This window comes from Somniosus microcephalus, chromosome 21 (assembly GCF_052327205.1).
Source record: "Somniosus microcephalus isolate GS21.2 chromosome 21, FLI_Smic_1.0, whole genome shotgun sequence".
NCBI lineage: Eukaryota > Metazoa > Chordata > Chondrichthyes > Squaliformes > Somniosidae > Somniosus > Somniosus microcephalus.
Genome location: NC_141007.1, coordinates 41741480 through 41768837, shown reverse-complemented (window position 1 = coordinate 41768837; position 27358 = coordinate 41741480). Strand labels below are relative to the sequence as shown.

The following is a 27358-nucleotide window of genomic DNA, read 5'->3' as shown; positions in this document are numbered from 1 at the left end:
AGGAGTACATTGACAGATCGCAAGTTCCGGGTTTTCGCACATGCGGAAACCCGGAACTTGCGGGGTCTTTCTGAAGGCTTACGACTGCGTACATTAGGGGCGCAAAATCCGGACCATTACTTCACACATTGGTGTTAAATTTCGTCTGCCATGTGTCTACCCATTTCACTAGTCTGCCTATGTCCTCCTGAAGTCTGTTCTTATCCTCCTCATTGTTTACTTCATTTCCAAGTTTTGGATCATCTGCAAACTTTGAAATCATGCCCTGTATACCCACGTCCAGGTCATTATATATATCAAAAAGAGCAGTGGTCCAAAAACCGACCTCTGAGGAACACCATTGTATATTTCCCTCCAGTCTGAAAAATAACCGTTCACCATTACTCTCTGCTTTCTGTCCCTTAGCTAATTTTGTATCCATGCTGCCACTGTCCCTTTAATCCCATGGGCTTTAATTTTGCTAACACATCTATTATGTGGTACTTTGTCAAACACCCTTTGAAAGTCCATATACACAACAACCACCACACTACCATTATCAACTCTCTCCATTACTTCATCAAAGAACTCGATCAAGTTAGACAAACGAGATTAGCCTTTAACAAATCCGTGCTGACTTTCATTTATTAGCCCATCCTTTTCCACATAGGAACAGGAGTAGGCCATTCAGCCCCTCGGGCCTGCTCCACCATTCAATGAGATCATGGCTGATCTGCAATCTAACTCCATATACCCACCTTTGGCCCATACCCCTTAAAACCTTTGGTTAACAGAAAGCTATCAATCTCCGATTTAAAATTAACAATTGATCTAGCATCAATTGCTGTTTGCGGAAGCGAGTTCCAAACTTCTACCACCCTTTGTGTGTAGAAGTGTTTCCTAATTTCACTCCTGAAAGGTCTGGCTCTAATTTTTAGACTGTGCCCCCTAGTCCTAGAATCCCCAACCAGTGGAAATAGTTTCTCTCTATCTACCCTATCCATTCCCCTTAATATCTTAATTTTGTCCCAGATTATTATCTCTCAAAGTTGCTCCATCACCAACATTTGGAAACATTGTGCGCCGCCTGGGATCAAAATCAATCAAATCAAATCAACTTTTATTGTCATTGTTAGTGCACAAGTGCAGTACAACGAAATATAGGCTTGCAGCTCCCGAGAGTGTACATTTGGATTGAGACATTTAAACATTCAACATACATTTGGCTTGTAGTATATTAACATAAATATGACCATAATAAAGTGCATTGGCAGATGTGCAGGCTTTAGAGTTTATTTGTGGAGTTCAGTAGGATGACAGCCCTGGGAAAGAAGCTGTTCCTAAATCTGGTCGTACGGGTGCAAATGCATCTGTAGCGTCTCCCAGATGGTAGGAGAGCGAACAGACTGTGGCTGGGGTGGGTAGGGTCTTTGATGATCGACCGTGACCTCCGTAGACAGCGTTTCTGGTATATGTGCTCTATGGTCGGTAGCCGGGTGCCGGTAATGCGTTGGGCAGTTTTGACTACCCGCTGCAGGGCTTTCCGGTCATAGTAGCTACAGCTGCCATACCATACTGTGATACAGTTTGTCAGGATGCTCTCTATTGTGCAGCGGTAAAAGTTAGAGAGGATCAGGGGTGACAGATTACATCCCTTCAGCCTCCTTAAGAAATATAGGCGCTGCTGGGCCTTCTTCACCAGAGAGGAGGTGTTGAGGGACCAGGAGAGGTCTTCCGTGATGTGGACTCCGAGGAACTTAAAGCTGTCCACCCTTTCCACCACAGCCCCATTGATGTGGATGGGGGTGTGACTTCCGCCTTTGGACTTCCTGAAGTCCACAATGATTTCTTTTGTTTTCTTGATGTTAAGGGCCAGGTTGTTATCGGCGCACCACTTCACGAGATGCTGGACCTCCTCCCTGTAGGCTGACTCATCGTTGTTGGTGATCTGGCCTACTAACGTGGTGTCATCCGCAAACTTGATGATGGTGTTGGAACCGTTAACAGCCACACAGTCGTGGGTGAAGGGGGAGTAGAGGAGGGGGCTCAGCACACATCCTTGTGGGGCCCCTGTGTTCAGGGTCGGTGGGGGGGGGGGGGGGCGGAGGTGTGGTTACCTAATTTGACAGACTGGGGTCTGTTAGGAAGTCCAGGGTCCAGTTGCAGAGGGAAGTGTTCAGGCCAAGAGTTTGGAGTTTGGTGGCCAGCTTGTTGGGGACGATAGTGTTGAATGCTGAGCTGTAGTCTATAAACAGCATTCTGATGTAGGTCTCCTTACCATCTAGGTGATTCAGTGCCGAGTGTAGAGCAGTTGTGATTGCATCCTCCGTTGATCTGTTTGCACGATAGGCAAACTGGTGTTGGTCAAGGGAGGCAGGAACACTGGCTTTGATGTGGGCTAAGACCAGTCTCTCGAAACACTTCATTATGATGGGTGTGAGTGCGACAGATCGATAGTCGTTCAGGCACGTCACAGCCGTTTGTTTTGGCACAGGAATAATGGTAGCGGTCTTGAAGCATGTAGGGACTACTGCCTGGGCCAATGACAGATCGAACCCGGTTCATAAGAATGGAAATCTTACATATCATTACACCAGCAGCACTTGTGGTTATCTAGTGGAGATATATGATAGCAAATGGTGGAGAAAAATGTAATCTGGAATATTACTTTAAATTAAATGGTGGGAGTAGGACAAGGAGATCGAGGTTCAAGCTGGTAACAACGTAAATTTTAAGATTGATATCAGGAATTCTTCTTCACACGAAGTGTGTTCAATACATGGAATGGAGTTCTGCACAGAATGGTATAAACGAAGACTCATTTAAGAAACAATCAGATGCAGCAATTTGAGCAGTGTCCGGTTGTCCTAGGTGGATGAATGGGCTGAATTGCCGCCTTCATCCATAATTATGTTGTGAAAAAGTCTTTGCTTTCTTTCCAAAAAATATTATACTGTTTTCAGATAGACAAAATAAAATTGGTGCTTCACTGATCTCAGCAATTCTGTTTTACTTTCATTTTTTGGTAAATGAAATGAAATCTGATGTTTACACCAAGAATCTTAAAATGTTTGCCTTATTGCAATACAGGGCGTTACCAGAACACGACTGCATCTTCTTACAAGGCTGCTTCCGATGGCTTTGAAGCACCTCCAGCAGAGTTCATTCAACATGGCGCAACTGGCAAAGTGCTTCTTCTTATCTGCAACTCCGCAGGGACAGGGCAGCAAGCTGTCAGGTAACTATTGACTCTGGGAGTGAAATTCTTGTCCTTGCTAATTTCAGTCAAAAAGTATTCATGAGTAAAAAGTGGGGTTTAATCACTTTAAATTTTCACCTACATTTTTGCTCAAATTAACAATGACCGGAATTTCACCCTCTCTCTATTTACACTTAAGAATCCTTTGAACTCTGGAACTTTTCCTGGAATAAGACCCCTGGCGTGCCACATTGTGAGCGATTTGCTGTTCTCATCCATTCCCTGAGCTGGCTGTCAAGCTTAGTGAAGTCCAGATCAAACAGTTGGTTTTCAGACATCTTTAAAGAACGTGAGATGCTTGTGGTCATTTTGTCTATAATCACATTGATTCTTAAACAATTAAATCAACAAAAAAGCTGTCAAAATGTTATTTTTGATACTAACTGAGGAAAGCTATATTTAAAGCTGATTCAATAGGAAAAGCTCCCTGAAAATGTGGGCAAATTAATGACAGATAATGAGGTGATTATATGCAGCTTCACTACGCCATGCAGTACATCTGTTGAATATTTTGTCTCCACATCCATCTACTGGTGGTGAAGGTGGTGAGATGGTCTTTCATGTTGTGATGCATGTGCACACAACACCTACACACAGTGCCACCCGGTCAATAGGCATTGGTGGTTTCTCATTATTCCTATCCATTTTTACTGTTCAGTCTTCAAGCATCTGCCACAGGACAATTGGATACAAACAGATGTATAGATTATAGACTTTGGAGAAACTGCAGATACAGTAGCTGTAACCTCTGAGGCCCAGCACCAGTGGCAGGGCCTTGCATACAGCAGGCAACTCCTCAGAAAACTGCAAATGCATTGCCAGTGGTTTTCCATTGATTACTGTTAATGGAGAAAATCAGAGGCAATCGACCCACGATTTTTAAATACGTCACATAGTGGTACGAGGCCTTGGATAGTTCCGCTTTGTACCTTTTTTTAAATGAGGAAAATTCAATAAATATAAACTTGGAACGTGTGTGATAAAAGTGCACCTTAATTTGTTGGTGTAATACTACACTGATACAATGGAAGGATTGGACCAGATTAACCAAACCACTTGTCAGGTGTACAGTAATCCAATGGAATTGCAGGCTTTTAATAAAATAAGCAAAACATCTTTTTTTTAAATAAGCAGTTTTAAAAATCAAAGCCGTTCTTCCTAGGCAAGTGCATACAACGGTGGCCTACCCACATTTACACCAGACCACACTTAATGTTGTCAGAGTGCTAGCTCCATGAAAAATATTTCATGCCATTAGTTGTAGTTGTAAGCTTTTCATTACTGGCTGTGACAGGAGGGAAAAGACATTTATCTGCTGCAGGGAGCCTATTCCTGGGGGGGGTAGGGGGGTGCAGTGGGGTGAGGGGAGAGTGCGCCCTGTGGTTAACATGCCGATCAATAGCTGCTTTAAGCAGTTCTTCCAGCTATATGTGGCATTCTGAGACCAATGAACAGGCATTTGAACTCTGCATTCAGGCCAGACCTCGCAATTCACTTGCATTGTTTAGTCCGCGGTGATATGTTTTTTAATAGTATTGTACTGTTGCTCTGGGCATTTCCTGTTACAAACATTACTGTCAGCAGATCTATCTTCATGTCCCTAAATAAATCACTTCCGAGCGCTTGTTCTTTCTCTTCAGATTGGCATGACCGCATTGTCGACTTTTCAGGCATGCAGTCTGTTCTAAATGTAAAAAGTAATTGCTGCTTAAAATTCATCAAATTGTAATTTCTTGACACCCTTCATTTGTCTGGCCAAATAGATGCAGATTCAGTAAATGTGGATTCAGGTTTCATTAGTGAAAGCACTTACAAGAGATGTTTTTAAATTAAACATCGGATATAAAAAGACCTACACTTCATCCACAAGCATTGCACTAGTTCTCTGGAAGGATTGTAATATTTTATCTTGCGCTGAAAGAAAGTTATCTCGCGTGCTAGTGTTAGATGCATTGTCAAACTCCTCTGAGCGGAATGTCACATTTGACAATGCCATGACCTTGGAAACTGTTTTACTGCTTTGCTGTAAAACAGCAATCTGGACATCAAGAAGTTTTCCAAGTCTGTGTTAGCCATCTTGATAAACTGCTTTAAAAGAGATTAAATCAGTAAAATACCATGGCCTAGAAATTCAGTGGGCTGCGCCACCCGTTAACGCCCTAAGAAGGCACGTAGTGGGTTTTACGCCACTGGCCACGCCTCCCGCTAAATTTAGCGGGACGCTAATGGCGGCGCTAGCCGTTAGCGCTGCGCCGCTACCGATGACGTCATCGGTGTGCGCAGCGCCTTGCTACCGCCCCGAACGCAAAATTTAGTAGGGCCCCTGCTTTAACGCCGGTCGCAATTTGCGACCGGTTCAGGGGGGCCTACCTGCGGCAGTGGGGGCACTGAGGTGCGGGGTGGCCGTTTTTTTTGCTGGCCGCCTGCCAGCACCTCCCCGCGCCGCCGTCCCCGGCCTCCTGAGCCCCCCCCGCGGAGTGCCGGCTGTGTCCCAAGAGCCCGGCACTACTTCTCGGTGTTGGGCTCTTTTGCCGGCACTCGCGCTCTTCGAGCGCGCTGCAGCAGGCCCCTCCCATTTAAGAAGGGGAGGAAGGCCTGCAGTACCGCGGCACGTTGCGCTGTGATTTTCAGTTGCAGCGCCCCAAGAGGGATGCGGGGCGCCTCGAGTAGCGCCGCGCTTTTGTCTGGGGCGCTGAAACTGAATTTGCAGCGGGCAGCCGCGACTCCTTCCAGGGCAGTACTTCTGGCGAGACTGGCGCCTCAAACAGGGCGCCAGTGAATTTCTAGGCCCATGCATTTTAAAAACAGAAGGATCAAACTATTTTATGTGATTTTAATTTTGTTTAGCTTTACAAATGTATCTTTTTTGTCTTCATAAATATGCTGCAACTTTCTCACATTTCTGTTGTAATCTTTCAGAAGTTAGTGTTTTCCCCCAAAATACTTGTTTCAAAGAAGCCATTTTGAAATCAGGTAAACTAATATATTGCTTGTGTACACTTCTTTTGAAGATCTAACTGGATGAAAGAGTTGAATTGTAGACCAGTAGTCTGGCATTTCTGTGAATTATAATGGGCTGGATCTGGCTGGAGCATGGCATCACGCAGCATGCAAAATTAATTAGTTAGCCTTTTTCCTGTATCCTTCAGCTTGAATTTAATTTGTGCCATAACTTGTTGGAAGTGCGAGCTTATAATGGCACGGCGGCCAGGGCATCTGGGACCTCTGAACGACGGCACCAGCAGCCTATCTCCTAACTCGCACCAAGTCCCGTTCACCCATCACCCCTGTGCTCGCTGATCTACACTGGCTCCCGCTTATGCAACGCCTCGATTTAAAAATTCTTATCCTTGTTTTCAGATCCCTCCATGGCCTTGCCCCTCATGATCTCTGTAATCTCCTCCGGCCCTACCCCCCCCCCCCCCCCCCCCCACCCCAGGAGTTCTGCGCTCCTCCAATTCTGGCCTCTTGCGCATCCCCGATTTTTTTTTTTTATCGCCCAGTGCAAAATCTGCCATGAACCAGCGCAATCAGGTAGCGTTTTAAAACGTCATTTAAAAAAAAAAATCTTTAAAAGATATTCTTTTATATATTTAAGAATGGTAACTTGATGCAGTTTGATTATTACAGCTGAATATGGGTTTACCACAAAAAATAAGCATTTTTATTCAGTGTCAATCCACCAAATGTGAGTAACCCGATTTTAAATGACTGAAAATGACTTAAAAGCTATACAGAACCATTTGCCAGTTAGATTGGGATAAAGTAGTCAGTTTCTTAGTACTGTAAATTTTTTAAAAAAATTCAAAAGCTTATAAAACGTGCCTATTAGTGTCACTGTGCCCAAAAGTTCCAGCTTAATTTTTGAAGCCTCCTTGAAGGCCTGCAAATGAGCGCAATTAGTGGAAACTCCCAGTGATGATTAATTCATCGGGGGGGCGAGGCCAGTTTTGTGGGCCGGGGCCTGCTTCTAACGCGATGTTTTTTAAACTACCGCAAAAGATCCCGGAAACTCGATCTGCGCTGAACATAATTTGTGCTTAAAATTCCGCAATCTTTTGCGCCGATTTCGGGCGAATTACGGCGGAAAAAACCTCCGCAGCCAAGCGGAAACGCCAGTGCTTAACTCAAAAGATGTTCTTGCTCGTGAGTTGTTCAGTGTACCTACCCCGTGAAGGTCCCAGCTCTGAGTCTATGCTGACTAGGCTGATCTTAGCCAGGGGGCAGGGACATGTCCTACAATTGGCCTTGGTGCACCTGGATTCGAGGGATGCAGTCAACCTTGGTGCCTGCTCCTGATCGCTATGCAGCCTACCTTGTGTGGATATCGGATGAGCATAGGACTGAACTCCGCTGTGATGCCCAACAATTGAATAGCCTGTCTGAGCTCACCACTTGGGCAGGTGCCAGAGGCTGCCTGACACTTGTGGAACCACACAAACAGCTAGAAGGGGAGAAAACCCATCCGAAAAAAGGAAGGAAGATAAAAGCCTTGCCCGTAAAGGTATACCAGTGCATGTGAAGGGTGCTTTATCACTATTTTGTCCTCCTGAAGGGTGTGTGATTTCACATTGCACTTTGGGTAAAGTTATGCTGGCAGAACTGAGAGGCTGCTTTCTGTGGCCATTCCAGGAAGCCTGTGATAAATGTTTCACTGCAGAGCAGCAGGAGTGGTTTGTCACATCAAGAGCCGAGGCACAGAAAGTCTCTAAGATAATACAGTACTAGATCATTTTATGTGCATTAGCTTTGAAGATTGAGACAAAAACAAATTGTTATTTTATTGTAACAAAAGGAAATTTATAACAATTTTAATTTTAATAGCAATGAATAAATTCTGTTTTTTAAAGCGCTCTCTATTTGCAAGAATCCTATTGCAGGTTGATGTTGGGACCTTTAGACAGTGCTCCCTCTCCGCTCTGCCACTGAACTTTATTATTTAGATTTTTTAAAAACCTGGAGTTTTATTTTTTTTAATGTAGAATCTTAAGTGCCTTTATTTCATTGTAAACACCACTGAGCAATGTTCCCTCTTTTTTTCGTGCACGGTCCTGCACATGTGCAGTATCTCTTCCAGCTTGTGAGCGGCCTGCGCGGGACCTCCCGATTTGATGTGCTCCTTAGGGGCATCATTGCTGCTGAGTAGGATATGTGAATGGGGTTGGGCAAATGCAACATAGGAACATGAGTAACTGATCTTATATTTCTTGAGCAATTTTGCTTTTGCATTTTCAGTATAATATAAAGTAGAATTAGCAGCTTTGCCTCCTTATAATAATTGATGATTATAGGAGAAATTGGTAGAAATATAGCTTTCGTATCAGGTGAGATTCGAGAAATCTCCGATAACCTTTACAGAGGTTGTGAGAAGCCACCATCCACAGTAATGCACACTCAATCTAGAAGGTGGGATGCTGCAAGCAGGCTTTCTCCTCTCCCAACAGTGATTGAAATATGTCTGTGCCCTCCTTTACCAACCCTACTGCTCTTACGAAGTGTGTCCCCAGTGGAAACAGCTTTGGAGGTGAGCATCCATTAAGGACACTTCAGATGGCCATGGTGGGCCTCGAGCAGTTCTGGGCCTTGAGGACTCGGCTGCAGACTGCAGCATCCGGGGGCGGGCCAGGACAGTATGGCTATGCGGCACTGGCGAGAGCACTAGTGGAATGGGTGGCGGGGAGCAGGCATGCTGTCATCCTCGGAGAGAAATTGGTAGATGCCGCGCTCGATTTACACATGCAAAATGGACGCCAAATTTCCAATATAGCGGGCAACCTTGCGTACGCACATTCTGTGCAGGAATTGCACTGCCTGCCTTATTGATAAAAGTAGAACAATTGCTGTCCAGGGCCCACACCTGAAACCGGTGTTGGGCCTTTTGCACAAGCAAATAGAAGACGTAATGCTGGTTTGAGGCCCCCTTTCCAAAATTGGGCTGTCCTGAACGCAGCCGACGTGAGGTTGGCTGCTTTCAGGAAAACGTGGCCTAACCAGCGATCCTTAGAGGGACCGCTGGAAGCCGCCACCAAAAATGTATGGTTGTTGAAGTTCACTCCCTCCCTCCCGATCGCTTCCCCTCCATCTCAATCACACCCCCCTCACCCCTGGACCTACCCGTGGACTGGTGCCCGCGATGCAGAGGCCTAAAATCCAATGTCAATTCACCGACAAGCTGCTTGGGGACAACCAGCACGCGTCCACAGTTCTTCCGCCTCATTTAAATGAGGCCTGAGGCCCAATATCAGGTGTACTTTGAGCCTACCCGCTCGGGCACAGGCCAATTTCTAGGCTCATATGTCCAGCTACTTGCTTCCAGCAACTAAATTCATGTTTGGATACCAGAATGATAGGAAAATCAATATCAGCAGCACAAATTATCATATCATATGTGAATGCACTCAGCTTGTACCGCTATCACTATGTGTGATGTTCAAAAGGCTTGTCCATATTAAAGACAGTTGGACAGTTTCAATGGAAATGCAGACATCCCATGTAATTATGCTGTATTTTTATGTTGTATTATAGTGTCAGCTGTGGTTCAGTTGGTAGCCTCTGAGTCAGAAGGTTGTGGGTTCACGTCCCACTCCAGGGACTTGAGCACATAAAGCTAGGCTAGACTGCAGTGCTGAGGGAGTGCTGCACTGTCGGAGGTGCTGTCTTTCGGATGCGACGTTAAACCAAGGCCCCATCTGCCCTCTCAGGTGGATGTAAAAGATCCCATGGCACTATTTCGAAGAAGAGCAGGGGAGTTATCCCCGGTGTCCTGGCCAATATTCACCCCTCAACCAACGTCACTAACACAGATTATTTGGTCATTATCACATTGCTGTTTGTGGGAGCTTGCTGTGCGCAAATTGTTTGCCGCGTTTCCCACATTACAACGGCAACTCCACTTCAGAAAGTACTTCATTGGCTGTAAAGCGCTTTGAGACGTCCGGTGGTTGTGAAAGGCGCTATATAAATGCAAGTCTTTCTTTCTTTTAAAGCTTCATTTATCTAGAACATATCACTATAGTATAGTATGACCAAATTGCCATATACTTACTGCACTTGATACCAGAAAATAAATGAGGGTATGAGCATGCTTTAAATAGCACACATTATCCCCCCCAGGCTGAATGTGTTCATTCTTGTGATTTAAAAAAAAAATTCCTTTACTTGGAGAGTGCCTAGCTTCTGCTCAGCATCTGTTCCAATGCTGATGCCAAGATTAACAACTTTGCACATTGGGAATTGTGACTACAAATTATGAATGATTAGGAATTGTGGTCATATGTTTTGATTCTACAATTGTTGGCACAGCACACTAGTATACAACCTGACTACCTTACCATAGTTTAAAATATTTTTTTAAACTCCTAAATAATGCTTTAGCATTGTAACGAGTCACCAGGAGCATTTTTCGTATTGTCAAATCTACACTGGCCTAATGAATTTGTTTTGATTGGAGTTTAAGTTGAGATTGCATGATTATTCCCACCCCATGGTTCAGTTTATAGTTTTATCAGCTGCCTTTGGGAAATGATGTTTGCACATCATTGTTATTTTAATCTGAGGGTGTGGATCCAAGAGGAATAGCTAGTGGTACTGCTTTCTGCTCAGACTCATTTTTAAAACCAGGAACCCGCTGTGAACACTGGAAAAAGTGACCCTTTTCCTTATCCCTCTTCCAATTTTCTCCTTGCTCCCCTTCTCCTGAAGGGGTGACTCATGTTTGGGTATGGTCCCTAGACGTTGGCGGTCCCTTGTTGCTTCAGTACCTCACTTAAAGAGCCATTCCTTCTCCAAGTCTGGACGTCGACCATCAGTATGCTAATTAACTGGGTGGAGTGTCAAACTTCTGTCCAATCCTATCCTCTTCTGCTAGCCACACAAGGCATGCTTTCCAGCAAGGATCACCGGATAGCAATGGTGACCAGGAATGAATAAGAACATAAGAAACTGGAATAAGGATGTAGACAATTACATCCATACACAACCAGAACTGTTCCAAATAGCCCCTGCAAGCTACAAAGATAATGGGCTGGATTTTCATTCAGGAGCCGGGTTGGAGGCGGGACTACAACTTTCGGGGTTGTTGTCCCGCCTCCATCGAGATGCGGCCAATCCACGCGATTTTAACTTGATTGACCTTGTTGAGCCCGCCCAGCGGGCTCAGCAGGCCAATTATAGGCCACCCGGCAACAGGTGATGTCACAGACTGAAATTTCATCTGTCAAACACTGACCGTCTTACTTCTAACCTGAGTCCTTCTCCACAGACTCAGTTAGAAATCTCTCTTGCACAGAAAGCTGAAGGCTGTCACTTTTGACAGCTTGCAGCCATTGTGCTTTCTGTGCCGGTTAGATGAGGGACTCCCCAAACCTAAAGGAAGGAAGGCTGAAAAGGTAAGAAAAGGTAATTTACACTTCTTTAATCACTTTAGACACACCAAACACACTTACCTTTGCACTCATACACACATCACTCACCTGAACACCGACATCTCGACCCCTCCGAGCCCTTCAACCCGACGGCCCGACTCCTCCAACTTGGCGTGGTTTGGAGCCGTCAGGAATCCCACAGTTCAAGCTTCAAAATAGGGATTTGGCTAAAAACTGCCTGTTAACTACCTGTTAACAGGCAGTTAATTGGCACTAATCCCTTCCCGCCTTGGGGAGGCGGGTCCCAGTGCGGGGTGGGTACCCGCCTCCTTTGAAACTGGCATGGGGTCGGGACCCCCGATTTCGGGAATTTAACCCCCCCGCACACCCAATCCCGACTCCACGGCACACTGAAAATCGAGCCCAATGTATCTGTGTTGACCCTGCCAATCCTGGTTGAATTACCCCTGCATGCCCCATGGAAAATGAGGCCAACTTTAGTCTTCCTGGCTGAGATCAGCAGATGCCATAGGGAGCAGGGAATGGACCCAGTGCTACCAGTACTTGTGATTTACTCTCAAATCCTGCAATTTGCACATCATTTTTAAGTGCTTCAAGCTGGAAATGTAAGTGTTACTTTCTATTTGCTTAACTTTCCTGCATGAACGCAGAGCATTATAATTATGTGCTCAAGTCTCTGAAGTGGGCCTTGAACCAACTGTTCACCCCTTTTGATATCCTTAAGTATGGTATTAGATACCTCAAAATTGGAAGAGTGACTGTAAATAGAATAATTTTTGGAAAAATAGAGTAATATTAAAATTGGTGTTATAAGTGGTATTTATTTTATTTTGTTTCCACCAAATTTAGTGGATGCATATGGGGATTTGTTGTACTTAATGCATTTCATGTGTTGTTTTCAGCATACAAACTATGTGCTACCATTATTAAGCCATGAAGACCTTGGCTACTTGTTTCTTATTGCACTTTATAGCCATGGGACATTTACTGCAGCACGCATCGCCCTATAATGCACAAAGTGCTAAGTTCCCCAGGATCAAGCTATAATGGGAGAGTGTAATTGTACAGCAGCGCCTCGATTTGAAATTTCTCATCCTTGTTTTCAAATCTCGCCAAAGTCTGTAATCTCCTTCAGCCCCACAAACCACCCCCCCGGCCCTGAGATATCTGCGCTCCTCTAATTCTGCTCTCTTGCGCATTCCTGATTATAATCACTCAACCATTGGTGGCCGTGCCTTCTGTTGCCTAGGCCCTAAGCTCTGGAATTCCCTGTCTAAAACTCTCCGCCTCGCTACCCCTCTTTCCTACTTTAAGCCGCTCGTTAAAACCTACCTCTTTCACCAAACCTGCCCTAATTTATCATTATGTGGCTCGGTGTCAAATTTTTTGTCTTGAAATACTCCTGTGCAGCGCCTTGGGACGTTTTACTACGTTAAAGGCGCTATATAAATGCAAGTTGTTGTTGTATATTTAGAACAGTAATAAAATGACGAGACCTTCACTGAACAGTATTTTTTCTTATTAGGAGACATTCAACAGCCTCAGCTGCAGTATAGTTCATCAGAGCGTGCCACTAGCTCCTATAGTTTTCAGATTTTACATAATTATACAATATTTCACTGTATATCTTGTAGCTGTAAAACATTTGCATTCCCCTGAGGTGTGCCATATTACTTTAATCTTACTGTCAGCTACGTGTGCTTATTCAAGACTGGAAGCAGATAAGAATTACTCTTGAGGTTGCTCCGAATGTGTCACGTTGCAGTACATCTGCATTGAGACCATTTTTTTTGGTTATCCCTTTGCTAAATGATACTTTCACAGCTGTCATACGAAGGTGGTCATTAGTGGTAAGATGTGGCTATTTTTATTCCATTACCTATTTTCCCCCTGACCTGTTTATTTAATAATAATTTTTAAAAATCCACCTTTAGGGAACATTCTCACTTGCCTGTTTTTCAGATCAGTGCATGAATTAATAATTGCTCCAGCCCCTTACTTTGAATGATTGAAGTACATGGGGAATTAATTCTTTAGCATTTTGAACTTCTTAAAAATACATTTGTATTGCATTTTTTTGGAAATACAAAACACACAGTCAAGCAATGATAATGGCAATTAGTACAGTGCATGTCAACGCGAGGGAGAGGGGGACTGCCTCCTGTTGAGAAACTTAGTGGAAAAGTTTGCATAAGATGATAGATTTTCAGATATTTTGAGAAGGCGAATTTCTGCCGGCTTAGAAAAAATTTACACAAAAAAAACTGTCTTTATTTTCTGCCACTCCACACACTGCACCTAGGTTAGACCTGTAGGAAGGTTGGGGGATCGTTTGGTGCAGTGGGGTAGACCTTGGTCTTTCAACTCTGAGAACGTGGTTCAAATCTAGCCCAGACTGATGGGGTGAATATCTTCTCTGTCTGCTGGCTGTAAGGACCTATATGAAATGAGTTTGGGCAGTCTCAATCCAATTCCTAGTAGGTCGAAAGCACAAAACTGCCGGAAAAAAATGCTAATTGACATGAAATTAGTCATCTCATTCAATGAGTCCACAAGATGGCTGCTGTGCAGATAGCACACTGATTGAGGTGTGATGTTCTCTTCTGCGTTTAGGGCTGAGGCAAGTTGCCTGATGTACAGTGCATCAACCTAGAAAATTTATGTAGCACGTAAATATTTTTTGTGTCTGTAGACTTGTGTTGAAGCTTCTGGTTCAGTGTAGGTTCATGTCTGAGTTTTTTGGGGGTGGCTATATACTGCACTTACCAGTCTGAGACTGAAATCTGCCACTTGGGTTTTGGCCAGGCAATACCCTGTTTGAGCTGCCCGAGTAAAACTTGAATTCTGCTGCCCAGGAAGGGCACTTCGACACGTGCGTAGAGCTCCTTGTTATAATTTTTGGCTTTATCCAGATATTTGTCTCGCACTCACCACCAAAAACCACTCATAAACGTGTCTTTATGAATGAAAGAATGGCTTCTTACAGACAATATCTGATAATATAACAGTGCCCAAGGGTTAAACAAAAACCTTGTTTGGACTTAACTCACTGAATTGGCACAAGCCCTTTATTCTTTTCCTTGTCTTCAGAAGAATAAACACCATGCCCATGTGACTTAGGCTAAAAACTGCAGTTTATTAAAAAGTAACAATTGAACAATAGCAGAAATCAATAAAGCAGAGTTCCCCTAATTACTGCTGTTTTTTAACTTGTACCTCCTCGGGTACAAAAATGGCATACTTTGTTAACTCCCTCAGTAACGTTAGACCTGGCCCAACATCTGTAACATAACTTAGCTGTGAGGTTTCGTCCACCAACATGGGCTGGATTTTACCAACCTTTTGGAGGCGGGACTGCTGGGAAAGTCAAAAAAATGGGAGCGGGTCCCGAGCCCGCTCCCAACCCGCCTCCAACCAATCCTCCTGGGAGTCTGGTCCCCGATTTGCGCAGGGACCCGACTCCTAACGGCGGGAAGAGGATTATAGCCACTTAACTGCCTGTTAACAGGTAGTTAACAGGCAGTTAAGAAGCTTTTCCCCATTTTTAGACTTCTGCTGGCTTCCCGACGTCGGGGAACCCCGCCAGGGTAAGTGAGGCGTGCTGTGGGTCTGTTGTTATGTTGGTGTATATGTTGCATTTGCAAAGATAATCCAGAGACCGTCAGTGAGTTCAGTTCATGCTGCTTTTAATATCACACACACTCACTCACTCACTCTCTTCCAGGCACAAGCAATCAAATACCTATACACAATACAACGAAAACAGCACTATCAAACTCCATGTGCTCAGGCCAAGGCAATCGAGTACCTATCACCAAATGTCAGACATAACATTTCCTCCCCCCTCTCAGAATTTCAAATATGAAATGTAGTGACAATGTCCTGTAGGTGGCCAGGGCGAGAACGTGTACGAACAGGCCGAGGTGAGGAGCAGGCTGAGGCACAACATCTGCTTGAGGGTTGGCTGGCTGAGCCACATGTGCATCCCACCACTCTGGGGGTAAGGCTTGGGGGTTAGGTCCGTATAATCCCGCATCAGGGGGTGCTGGCACCTTCCGAAGGCGGCTGGCATGCCACCAAGAGCCGTCAGTGAGGCAGAAAGTGGCTGGTCCAAGTTAGCGGCTGATTTGGAGAGGGGAGGACCAGAATGACGCCATCATATTATTGCGGTGAGGCCTGCGGACTCTGACCCAATCGGAGACTGAGATGTTGGGCACCTTGGCCCTCTTTGACTGGTCGAAGCGGAGTTTCATCTTCTCCTGTTGTCTAGTGATTGTGGCTTGAGCCGGTGGAGCAGGGCTCTGAGCTAGCGAGGGGCGGAGCCTGCCAAGGGGCAGCATGAGCTCACGGCCTAGCATGAGGGATGCGGGTGAGACCCCTGTAGTGGAATGCTGGGAGGCTCTGTAGTGCAGCAGTGTGTGGAGGAGGGCCTTGTCAAACGCACACCCCTGGGATAGATGTGCTCTGAGGCCATTTTTCAGTGTCTGGTTAAAACGCCCCCCCATTTGACTCGGGGTGGTAGTACGCTGTGCGAATGTGACGGGTGCCCTTGCTCTCAAGGTAAGAGGAGAGTTCCGAAGAGACCATTTGGGGGCCATTGTCTGTGGTGATGGCCTTTGGATGGCCCCAGCGGGAGAAGAGGGACTCAAGGATATCAATGATGACCCGAGAGGTGACGGAGCCCACGGCAGTGACCTGTGGCCATTTTGAGTGCAGGTCATAGGTCACCACTAGGAACCGTTGATGGTGGGGGACACCATGGATCTCCCCGCAGACGTCCCCAGCTGCAGGTGCTCCCAGGGCTGAGAGGGCCAGGCAAGGGGTTGCAGGGGTGGGGGAGCTTGGTGGCCAGTCTTGCCACTTACAAGGCAGGCTGCACAGTCCTTGACCAGGGCCTCGATTTCCCTGTCGATACACGGCCACCACACTAGGTCTCGGCATCGTTGTTTGAGCTTCACTATGCCCAAGTGGCCCTCATGCCCCATGGATAAAACACGCGCACGAAGGGCACTTGGGACCAGAGTGCAGAGCCCACGTGCAACACGGGAGTCATTCCAGCAGGAGAGCTCCTCTTTAACTCTGGAGTAGGCAGACAGTTCCTCAGGCACCTTGCGAGGCCAGCCATCTCTGATGAAGGTGCACAGCTGGGAGAGGGCCGGATCCTGTTCAGAGGCCTCTTTGAGCTCCTGGAGAGAGACTGTGGTTTGGAGAGAGACTGTGGTTTGGAGAGGCGTGTGCAGCATCTGGACGATATCCTGTTCCACTTGTTCAGACCTGACGAGTGGGGCTGGGGCAGAGACAGTGCGAGAGAGCAGATCTGCAACAACATTGTCATGTCCTAGTGTGAACTGGAGACTGAAATTGTATTGGCGGAGGCGGTCAGACCAGCGGTGTAGACGCAGTGGTCTGTGGCCCGTGCCGGATGTCGACAGCAGGGCAGAGAGAGCCTGGTGATCGGTTTGCAGGGTGAAGGCACGGCCATACGTGTACAGGTGCCACCGCTCACATGCCCAGACGCACATCAGCGCCTCACGCTCGCCTACTGAGTACTTCTGTTCGGTGGGGCTAAGGGCTCGGGAGGCAAAGGCGATTGGTTTCTCCACTCCATTCTGTATCTGCGATAACACCGCCCCCACAGCTGCAGCGGACACGTCGCAGGTGACGAGGGTGGGGCTGGTGACGTCAAAGTGAGCCAACACTGGAGGCGACGTGAGCTGCGATTTGAGGAGGCGAACAGCTTCCGTACAGGCTTGTGACCACACCCAGGGCTCATCCTTTCGCAGGAGCTGGCGCAGTGGGGCTGTGGTGGCTGAGTACTGGGGCAAAAACTTCAGGTAGTACCCAGTCATGCCCAGGAAGGAGGCAACCTGTGCTGCAGAGCTAGGTTCTGGGATGCTGTGAATGGCATCCACGTTTGACTGGAGTGGGGATATACCGTCAGCCGACAACCGAAACCCCACAAATTCGATCTCTGAAACAGCAAAGACACACTTTTCACCATTCAGTGTGAGCTTGTGTTTTGCTAGAGCAGTGAAAACTCTGAAGGCGTTCGTCGTGAGTGGAGGTCGAGGGCCCATGCACAACGATGTCATCCAGGTAGATGGCCACCCCAGGAATGCCCGCGAGCACAGAGGCCATCACCTTTTGGAAGCAGCTGGGTGCAGAGCTAAGTCCAAAAGGCATCCTGGTGTACCGAAAGACGCCAGCATGTGTCACAAAAGCAGTGAGGTCCCTGCTGCTGGGGTGGAGGGGAACCTGTAGATAGCCCTGTCGAAGGTCCAGTTTCGAGAACAGGATGGAACCATAGAACTGCGCTGTGAGTTCCTCTGACGTGGGCAGTGGATACTTGTCAGGGATTACGGCCTTATTCACTGCTCGAAGATCGACACAGACGCATAGACCACCTGACTTTTTCGTTGCGACCACCAGGTTGGAGACCCATGGGGAGGCATCAACTGGTTCGATGATGCCGGCTTCCAGTAGCTGCTTTAGTTCAGCTGTGACCCCGTCACGGAGAGCAAGCGGGATGCGGCGCAGTGGCTGAATGACAGGGGTAACGGTGGAGTCAACCATGGGCTGGTGGGTGAAGGCAGTCAGGCAGCCCAGACCCTCGAAGAGTGCTGGCCATGTTTGGCGCCACGGTGAGGCGACGTGCAGAATCGCAGACCCGCCGGTGTCCAAGAGAGAAAAACCCAGGTCAGTGAAAAGATCCAGTCCCATCAGGTTAGCTCCTTGGCGTGCCACATGAAAACAAAAATCTGGCAAAACTTTTGTTCCATAGCGTACTGTGAGGTTGACTGAGCCCACTAGTCCAATTTTCGAATTACCATACCCGCAAAGGGTAGTGGAGGGCGCAGAGAGTGGCAGGGAGCTGAAAAAGCGTTTGAATGTGTCCACATTCAGCAGTGAGACGCTGGCACCGGTATCCAACAACAGCAGGATGCACACATCATTCAGGTTAATTGTGTATGATTTGAAAGCCACTACTGGCCCAGAGCTCACGTGAATTATATTGCTTGAGGACTGAGAGTGTTCATTTGTAGCAACCGGGGCAGAGCGGCAGACATTGGCAGAGTGATTTTGTTTTCCACAATTGCGACAGGCTTGGCCACGCGCTGGGCAATTCTGCACTCTGGTAGCATGTGAACGAGATCCGCAGCTTCCACACTGTTGCCGCGGTAGCGCGCGTTGCTGCCGTCGCGCGAGCATTACCGTGTCAGAGCTGTCGGGGCCGAGGGCGCTGTCACTGGGTGTGTGTGCTAGTTTCGCTGCACATTCGGCTGCTGACTCCACTTGAAAGGCAATGTTGACTGCCTGTGACAACGACAGATCGTCAGACTCGAGTAACAGTCTTTCACGCACTCTCACGTTGTTTGTGTGCTCTATCGGTTGATCACGCACCATCTCATCTTGTAATGCACCGAACTTGCACGAGCTAGCTAACCCCCTCAAATTAGCCACGTATTGATGCACTGACTCGCCGAGGAGTTGGTGACGCTGTCTAAAAATGAATCGCCACAGGAGGGCACTTTGTGGGCAGAGAAGTGTGTGCTTAACAGAGCCACAGCCTCATCATATGTTTGGATTGAGTCTGCTGTGCATAATGTCCCAAGAACACGCTGGCCCTCCGCTCCCAAGCAATGGGATAACGGTGCCTTTTTCCGAGCCGTACTCACAGCTTCTAGTCCAAGAGCAATGAGGTAGGTTTCAAAGGACTGTAACCAGCGAACCCATGGGATCGGGGGTTCACCAGGTAGTGCAAGGAAGGGAGGAGGTGGTGGAAGAGAGATTTCAGCCATCCTTGTCGCCAAATGTTGCGTTTGCAAAGATAATCCAGAGACCGTCAGTGAGTTCAGTTCCTGTTGCTTGTAATATCGCTGACACACACACACACACACACACACACACACACACACACACACACACACACAGACACACACACTCACTCTTCCAGGCACAAGCAATCGAATACCTATACACAATACAACGATAACAGCACTATCAAACTCCATGTGCTCGGGCCAAGGCAATCGAATACCTATCACCAAATGTCAGACATAACAGTATAGATGACAGCTGCAGAAGTGGTGTGAAGGATGCAATGGGACACTGATGAGTATCAGAGGTAAGGAACTGTTGGGAAAGCCATTTTTAATGTGTTTAGATTTTTCTGTAGGTGACAAGCTTTGAAGTGTTTGTGTGGCCTCGTCTCAATGGGAGAAGTGACAGATCGCTTCTGTACCCTCACCTGCAGCTGCCATCTGTTTCATCCTAAGGAGAGAGTCACTGAAGAGCCTGGGTGCAAGGGCTCACATGTGTACAGTGATTGTCAGTGTTTGACAACACCTCAATGCTGTCAAACACTGTCAAAAATTTATGGTTCATGTGCCTTTAAGAAAACCAGCAGATGAAGCATCATCAACTGACACCATCTGACACCGGCTTTCCCTTAATTGGGCGGCAAGCCCACAAGGCGGGCTTAACGAGGCCAATCGGGAAAATAGCGTCTGTGCGTCGGACGCCGCTGGGGGCGGGACTAGAACCCGGAAGGCCGCAGTCCCGCCCCCAACGCGTTTCGGTGAGTAAAATCCAGCCCAGAGTCTCCAGACTCTGCTTTGGTGGGCCCGAATCGACTTGAGCTGGGAGCATGATGCCCCTCGTACTTTTTGAAGTTGAAAAGTGGCATACAGAAAATCAAACGGTGACTTCCATAGTTGAACAAAACATATCAAAATTCAAATGATTTTTTGAACTCCACACACCCTGAAGTTTATTGTAGGTGCACTTTTATTGTTTCAGTGTTGCCATTGTTTCTCTGTGAGATGCAGCTGTTATGACCATTCTCTACTTGAATCTCCACAACCAGCCCAACGAAGGTGCAAAAACCAACAGTTAAATCCTAGCAGAGCTATGTAATGCCTACCAACAGGTCATTCGCCCACTCCTTTGACCTCCGCCCTTTTCCCAAGATTTCCAGCTCTGTCTGTGATGGCTCTTTGCTTTTGCTTACTGCTGTAGTGTTAAACTTTATTTTCATAATCATTGATTTCTTGCTCCTTCCCATGGTGTAAAATTACTTTTGTCAGATTTTCCCTAAACCAGAAGTGATAGAAAACCGTCAGTCAAGAGATCCACGTCTGAAAGAAGCTCGAGTTAGTTGCACAACATTCTTGAATGTAAAAGAACTCTGGCTATTGGTGCTTCTTAATGTTCAGCACAAGCCTCCCTTTTTAAAAAAAAAAAGAGTTACTTGTGCTAACATTAAAGAAAATCAGCAATGTGGTAGTTGACATGAAGTCAGTTGAGGTTTTTTGGAAGTACCAATATTTCAAAGCAAAAACAGCAAGGGAAATAAATACCCATTAAAGCAGCACTTTAAAACTGGTGCTTTGTAATTTACTGGATGCCTTAAGGTTCAGACTTGCATTCTGTGAGTGTATAGATTCACCTGCCTTTGCCAGCAGCACCTAAGAGCTACAGTTTGTTTGAATGGCCAATGTGCAGTGTGTAGAATTTAAAAATTGTGAGTGCATTGAGACAATGGCCTGGTTTTAAACAACCAGCTTCTGCTTCGGAAAGCTGGACTTTTATTTTGTGTGAGCATGGTGTTAACTCTTTCCATGAACACTAAATGTAACTGCAATAACGCAATAACTTAGAAACAATTTATTAGATTTAGGCACAATTTAAGTTAAATTCTCTTATCAGCTTAGGGATGCTGGAAATGATCAGCGACTCTGTCGAGATGTAGGTAAACGGCCCTTTCCCAGAATATAAATTGTTTTTAATGAATAAAATTCTCAAAAAACTTCATAAGTAGCTTCTTCTGAACAGTCCTGTGCTGAGTTTTGAACAGGAAAGAAAAAAAGAGGAGTATACTGGATACGTTCTGGGCATCTATAAAAGCTCAAGTGCCAGTCTGAGTGGAATAGGGTTAACAATTGCAAGAGCTTGCACTATGTTCAAGCTGTAACTAAACAGTAGTGTCTGGTTCTTTTGAGCTTTTTATTGCAATTTCTGTTCATGAATCATTAAACAGCCCAGCAATACTTGGCATAAGAAAGAACTTGCATTTATATAGCGCCTTTCTTGTCCTCAGGATATCCCAAAGCACATTGGCTCCCGGTTAAGCAATGCCTCGATTTAAAAAAATTCTCATCTTTGTTTTCAAATCCCTCCATTGCCTCGCCTCTCCCTATCTCTGTCACCTCCTTCAGCCCTACAACCCTCCAAGATCTCTGCGCTCCTTCAATTCTGGCCTCTTGCTGATCCCCGATTTTAATCGCTCCACCATTGGTGGCCGTGCCTTCAGCTGCCAAGGTCCTAAGCTCTGGAAATCCCTCCCTAAATCTCTCTTTCCTCCTTTAAGACGCTGCTTAAAACCTACCTCTTTGACCAAGTCTGTCCTAATATCTCCTTATGCGGCTCGGTGTCAAATTTATTTGATGACCACTCCTGCGAAGCGCCCTGGGACGTTTTATGACATTAAAGGCGCTATATAAAGGCAAGTTGTTTTTGTTGTCTTACCACTGCATAAAATCCAATTTATTCTCGCAATTTCTTTTTATGGCCTTGATGATCGGCCTTAACCCAAGCTTGAATGGTCTTTTTACCCTTATTAAATTAGTGACTTTTTTTCCCTGTAAGTGATAATTCTTGTAACTTGTCAAGTCTATTGCCATATATTTGAGGGGCTAGCAGAAATCCTGGATTAAGTATAGAGGTCCTGGTATACATTAAAGATTTGATCACTTTTCTCAGTCTGAATATTTTGCATATTCATTTCAAACTACCGACCCCTCCCCCTTCACCCCGAATGCCTTTTTGTATATAGCAATCTTGAAGCTATTTTATATACAGATGGCTACATGTGAGTCACAAATCAGAAATGCTGAAATGTGCTGATGACAAAAATTGGTTTGTGAAAGCCTGCAGAACTGCCGGATTAAATTAGGACCTTTAACTTCATTGACAGCTGTTTGTTCTTTATATAGGGTCGACGAGGGTAGCGCGTTTGATGATTTTAGCAAGGCTTTTGACAAGGTCCCACATGACAGACTGGTGAGAGGAGTAAAAGCCCATGGGATCCAAGGCAAAGTGGCATGTAAAATTGGCTCAGTGGCAGGAAGCAAAGGGTAATAGTCGACGGGTGTTTGTGACTGGAAGACTGTGTCTAGTGGGGTTCCGCAGGGCTCAGTACCAGGTCCCTTGCTTTTTGTGGTATATATCAATGATTTAGACTTAAATGTAGGGGGCATGATTAAGAAGTTTGCAGATGATACAAAAATTGGCCGTGTGGTTGATAGTGAGGAAGAAAGCTGTAGACTGCAGGAGGATATCAATGAACTGGTCAGGTGGGCAAGTAAGTGGGAAAATGGAATTCAGTCCATAATAGTGTGAGGTAATGCATTTGGGGAGGACTAACGAGGCAAGGGAATACACAATAAATGGTAGGACACTGAAGCGTAGAGGAACAGAGGGACCTTGGAGTACATGTCCACAGATCCCTGAAGGTAGCAGGACAGGTAGATAAGGTGGTTAAGAAGGCACATGGGATACTTTATTAGGTGAGGCATAGAATATAAGAGCAGGGAGGTTATGCTTGAACTGTATAAAACACTATTTAGGCCACAGCCAGAGTGCTGCGTGCAGCCCTGGTCACCACATTACAGGAAAGCTGTGATCGCACTAGAGAGGGTACAGAGGGGATTTATGAGGATGTTGCAAGGACTGGAGAATTTTAGCTATGAGGAAAGATTGGATAGGCTGGGGTTGTTTTCTTTGGAACAGAGGAGGCTGAGGGGAGACTTAATTGAGGTATATAAAATTGAGGGGCCTATTTATGGCATCATAAGGTCCTATCATGCTAGTTATTGTTTGGCTGTGGATTGCCAGGAAATGTGGAATATTTATGTTAAAGTGCACTATAGACTTGGTTCTTCAAGGTGTTGTCAATGCAGGTTTTTCTTTTACTATATTTGCAGTTTAGAACTAATAAAAATACAGCACTGTGTGCCACTGTTGATGGCATTATCTGCCATGCTTAGAATGCAGTGCAGTTGCTGATCAGTTGTGAGTTCCGTGCTGCTGTTGGCAGCAGAAGACATTTGAATGATGTGAATTAGTGTCCTAATATCTCCTTATGTGGCTCGGTACCAAATTGTGTTTGATAACACTCCTGTGAAGTGCTTTGGGGCATTTTACTAAATTAAAGGCGCTATATAAATGCAGGTAGTTGTTATTTATAGACTGGTTCGTTCACTAGTACAAAGTTAATGGTATGCTAGTTTTTAAGGTTTGGTAGTGCTTTGAAACTGGCACCAATGTTCAAACTTGCAGAAACAAACAGGTGCCCATTGGATTGCATGTAGCTTTGACTAGCTGTCCCTCAGACTGCAGTGTTGTGGGCCAGTACCCTGCCAAGCACCTTCTCTGCCACTAGATGTCACTATGTTCTGTAGTGCTGGCAAGATTTGTCACCGAATTGTCTGCTAAGTGATCTTATGGCCATGCAGAAACCCATTCAGGAGTTGAGAAGGATTTTAGCACCAACTAAAATTAGTTATGCAAATAATATGTTTTGAATTAACAAATGTACATAAGTATGGAGTCAGTTTTGAATGTATAAACTGAGAACACCCAGCTCTACCTCTCTCACTGGCACCACCCATGACTCCATGACCAGTTGTGAAGTTGCTTGCCTGACATCAAATCGTGAATGTGCCAAAACTTAATCCAGTTGAACATCAGCAAGATTGAAGCCATTCAAATTCAGCTGCTGACAAAAATTTGGAACCCTTCTTCCTCATTCTATCCCTCTTTCAGCTGCTTGCTCAGGTTGACCCAGACAGTTCACAACCTAGATGTTCTATTCAATCAGGAGCTGAACTTCTAACCTTGCATCTGATCCAACACCGAGTCTGTAACATCCAGCTTTACCTCACTCCAATTGCTGCTGAGGCACCACCACATTTTTATTATCTCCAGACCAGACCCATTTTTTCCCCAAAGCCGTCTCCATTTTTTTCCAAGCTTCACCCTTTACAACTTGTCCAAAACTCTTGACACCTGTATCACTCCTGCTGATCTCCCTTGGCTCCATGCCCCTCAAATCGCTGAATTAAGAATTGTAGTCTTCATTTATAAATTGCCTTCCCCACCCCAGTTCATACCCATCCGACCTTTGGTTCAGGGTTCCTATCATGCTCTTCCCCCACCCGCCTGCCTTCACTCCACCATCAGTGGCAGAGCCTTCAAGCACCTCAGCCTACTCTCTGGAACTCCTTCCCTAAACTTTTCCACCTTGTGTCTGTTCTCTGCCTTTTTAATGCCTCCACAAAACCTATTTTTGTGACCAAGCTTTTGGTCACCTCTCCTTACTCTTCCAATCCTGCTTTGTGCTGTTCTCTTATGTGAAACACCTTGGGATGCTTTACCACATTAAAATGACCATACAGGAAACTTTGTGCTGTCCGGAGGTGAGCTATCCGGCAATCTGGAGCCACCGGCAAAAATCAGCAGCCGTTTTTTATTCTTTTTGTTTTTTTTTTTTGCTTTGTTTGAACAGTCAAGCTGTGCAAGGTCTGTAGCTATAGCAACAGCTTCAGCTACAGAGCTTTAGGGCCACACCCGAGTGTTTAGAAGCTGTTGCTAAGCAACAGTGTTTGTTGTCAAATACGGAGATAAGAATCTCCGTATCTCTCAACATTAACTCTGGAGAGTACGGCACTTTTTAGGCAACGGCAGCAGCTCGGTCCCGTGGGTGCCGGATAGCACAAAGTTTCCTGTATAAAGATAAGTTATTACAAACCCATGATCCAGAAGTGAAAGGCCAGAACTGAATCCACACCGTCCTACAGGGCTGTTTTTTGAATGCCTTTTTGAAATGCAAAACTGCATTTTGTAATTTAAAGATCTTTAGTGAAGCATAAAATTAACTCGAGGTATTTTCCTTTATCAATAAAACTTCCTCCGTTCTAATAAAAGTCACACTATTCAAATTATTGATTTATCATTAAATTGGGATGTATGCCCCACACAAGGCACTAAATTACATTTATTATCAGTGATGACTTCCAGTGATTTGTATAGAGGTTTCAATAACACTTTTAATTAATAAAAATGCCTGCACAAAACTTACAAATTGCAAGAATAGTTCAGCCATTTTATGCTTTGGTATTTAATAGAAAATGCACTCAGTTCAACTCTCTCCAACTGAAGAACTTACTGGGGTGTGGATTGTCACTCCAGGGACAAATTTACCAGCCCCTAATTCAATTGTGTTTTCTGCAGGAGATAAAAAATCTTACAACAGCAAAACCCACTGTGGTGAAACTTGCTTTAATAGAGTTTGAAAACATTTAATGCATGTTTAGCTTGATGCAACTGTACAGCCCGATCAATACCCATCAGTCAACTAGCATTTTAACTGAATAATGTTATGTTGATCTTCTTAGGTTTGGTCCACCGTTCTTGGTAAGGGAAGATCGATCTTTGACCTGGGACCAGCTACAGCACTGCATCCTGAACAAAATGTGCTATCTGATGAGAAATGAGACCCATTCACAGGTCAGTAGAGTGGAATGTAAATTAGGAAACATGGAGTTTCTGAAGTCGTTCAGTCAAAAACAAAAATAGATATAACACAAATCCAGACTAAGCTGGTAGTATTCCATTCAAGTAAGATAACAGGGGCACTGTTATTTCCTTAGTGTTAGGGGGGATTAAATACGTGGGGTTGCGGGGATAGGGCTTGGGTGGGATGGCTGTCGGTGTAGGGACCGGGTGCTAGGGTTTGGATGATCAGCCTTGTGTAATGATTCCTACGCTGCACAGGACAGCAGTATTCTGTAGGAGGCTATACAAATGAAACAACAGTAACGTGGAGATAGGAGTATAGTCACCATAGATAGTACCAGCTGGTTTCTTAATAAGAGAGACTCTTGAAGCAATCTAGATCCCTGCAACAGTAATGGTAGGACACATTTCACCACAAGATCAGATGCTTCCTCCCACCAAACACACTTACCCCTCACCTCCCCTTTCAGCATTCCGAAGGGACCGCTCCCTCCACGACAACCTGGTCCACTCCTCTATCAACCCCAACACCCCTTCCCCTTTGCCTGGCATCTTCCTGTGCAAGCGCAGGAGATGCAACACATGCCCTTATACCTCCACCCTTCCCACTGTCCAGGGCTCCAAACACTCCTTCCAGGTGAAACAACAATTTACTTGTACTACTTGCAATTTAGTATACTGTATTCGCTGCTCACGATGCGGTCTCCTCTACATTGGGGAGACCAAACGCAGTTTGGGTGACCGCTTTGCGGAACACCTCCGTTCAGTCGGTAAGGGCGACCCCGAGCTTCCGGTTGCCTGTCACTATAATTCTCCGCTCCACTCCCATTCGGACCTCACTGTCCTCGGCCTCTTACACTGTTCCAGTGAAGCTCAACGTAAGCTCGAGGAACAGCACCTCATCTTTCGATGAGGTACTTTACAGCCTTCTGGACTCAACATAGAGTTCAACAATTTCAGACCATAACCTCTGCCCCCTATTCATTTTTTTTCCCCATTTATTTAATTTTTTTTCTCTCCCACATGGCAGCTGCCATTCATTCTGCCAGTGCCATTTACACTTCATCTAGAGCCATCTTTTGTTTCTTAACTTGTCCCATTCCCATCTCCTTTTGCCTTGCACCATCTCTTAATGTCTCTTAATCTCTCCTGCCTGCCA

The 27358-nt window shown here is 45.6% G+C and overlaps 1 protein-coding gene across 1 annotated transcript in view; it reads left to right on the top strand.

Annotated features, from left to right (window-relative positions):
• LOC147102736 (ubiquitin carboxyl-terminal hydrolase 43-like) overlaps positions 1–27358 on the top strand; it is a 432453-nt gene that overhangs the window by 358707 nt on the left and 46388 nt on the right. The window contains exons 7-8 of the mRNA XM_085963486.1: positions 3070–3217; positions 26079–26190. Of these exons, the coding sequence (XP_085819612.1) occupies positions 3070–3217; positions 26079–26190 (260 nt within the window). The remainder of the gene's footprint in view (positions 1–3069; positions 3218–26078; positions 26191–27358) is intronic.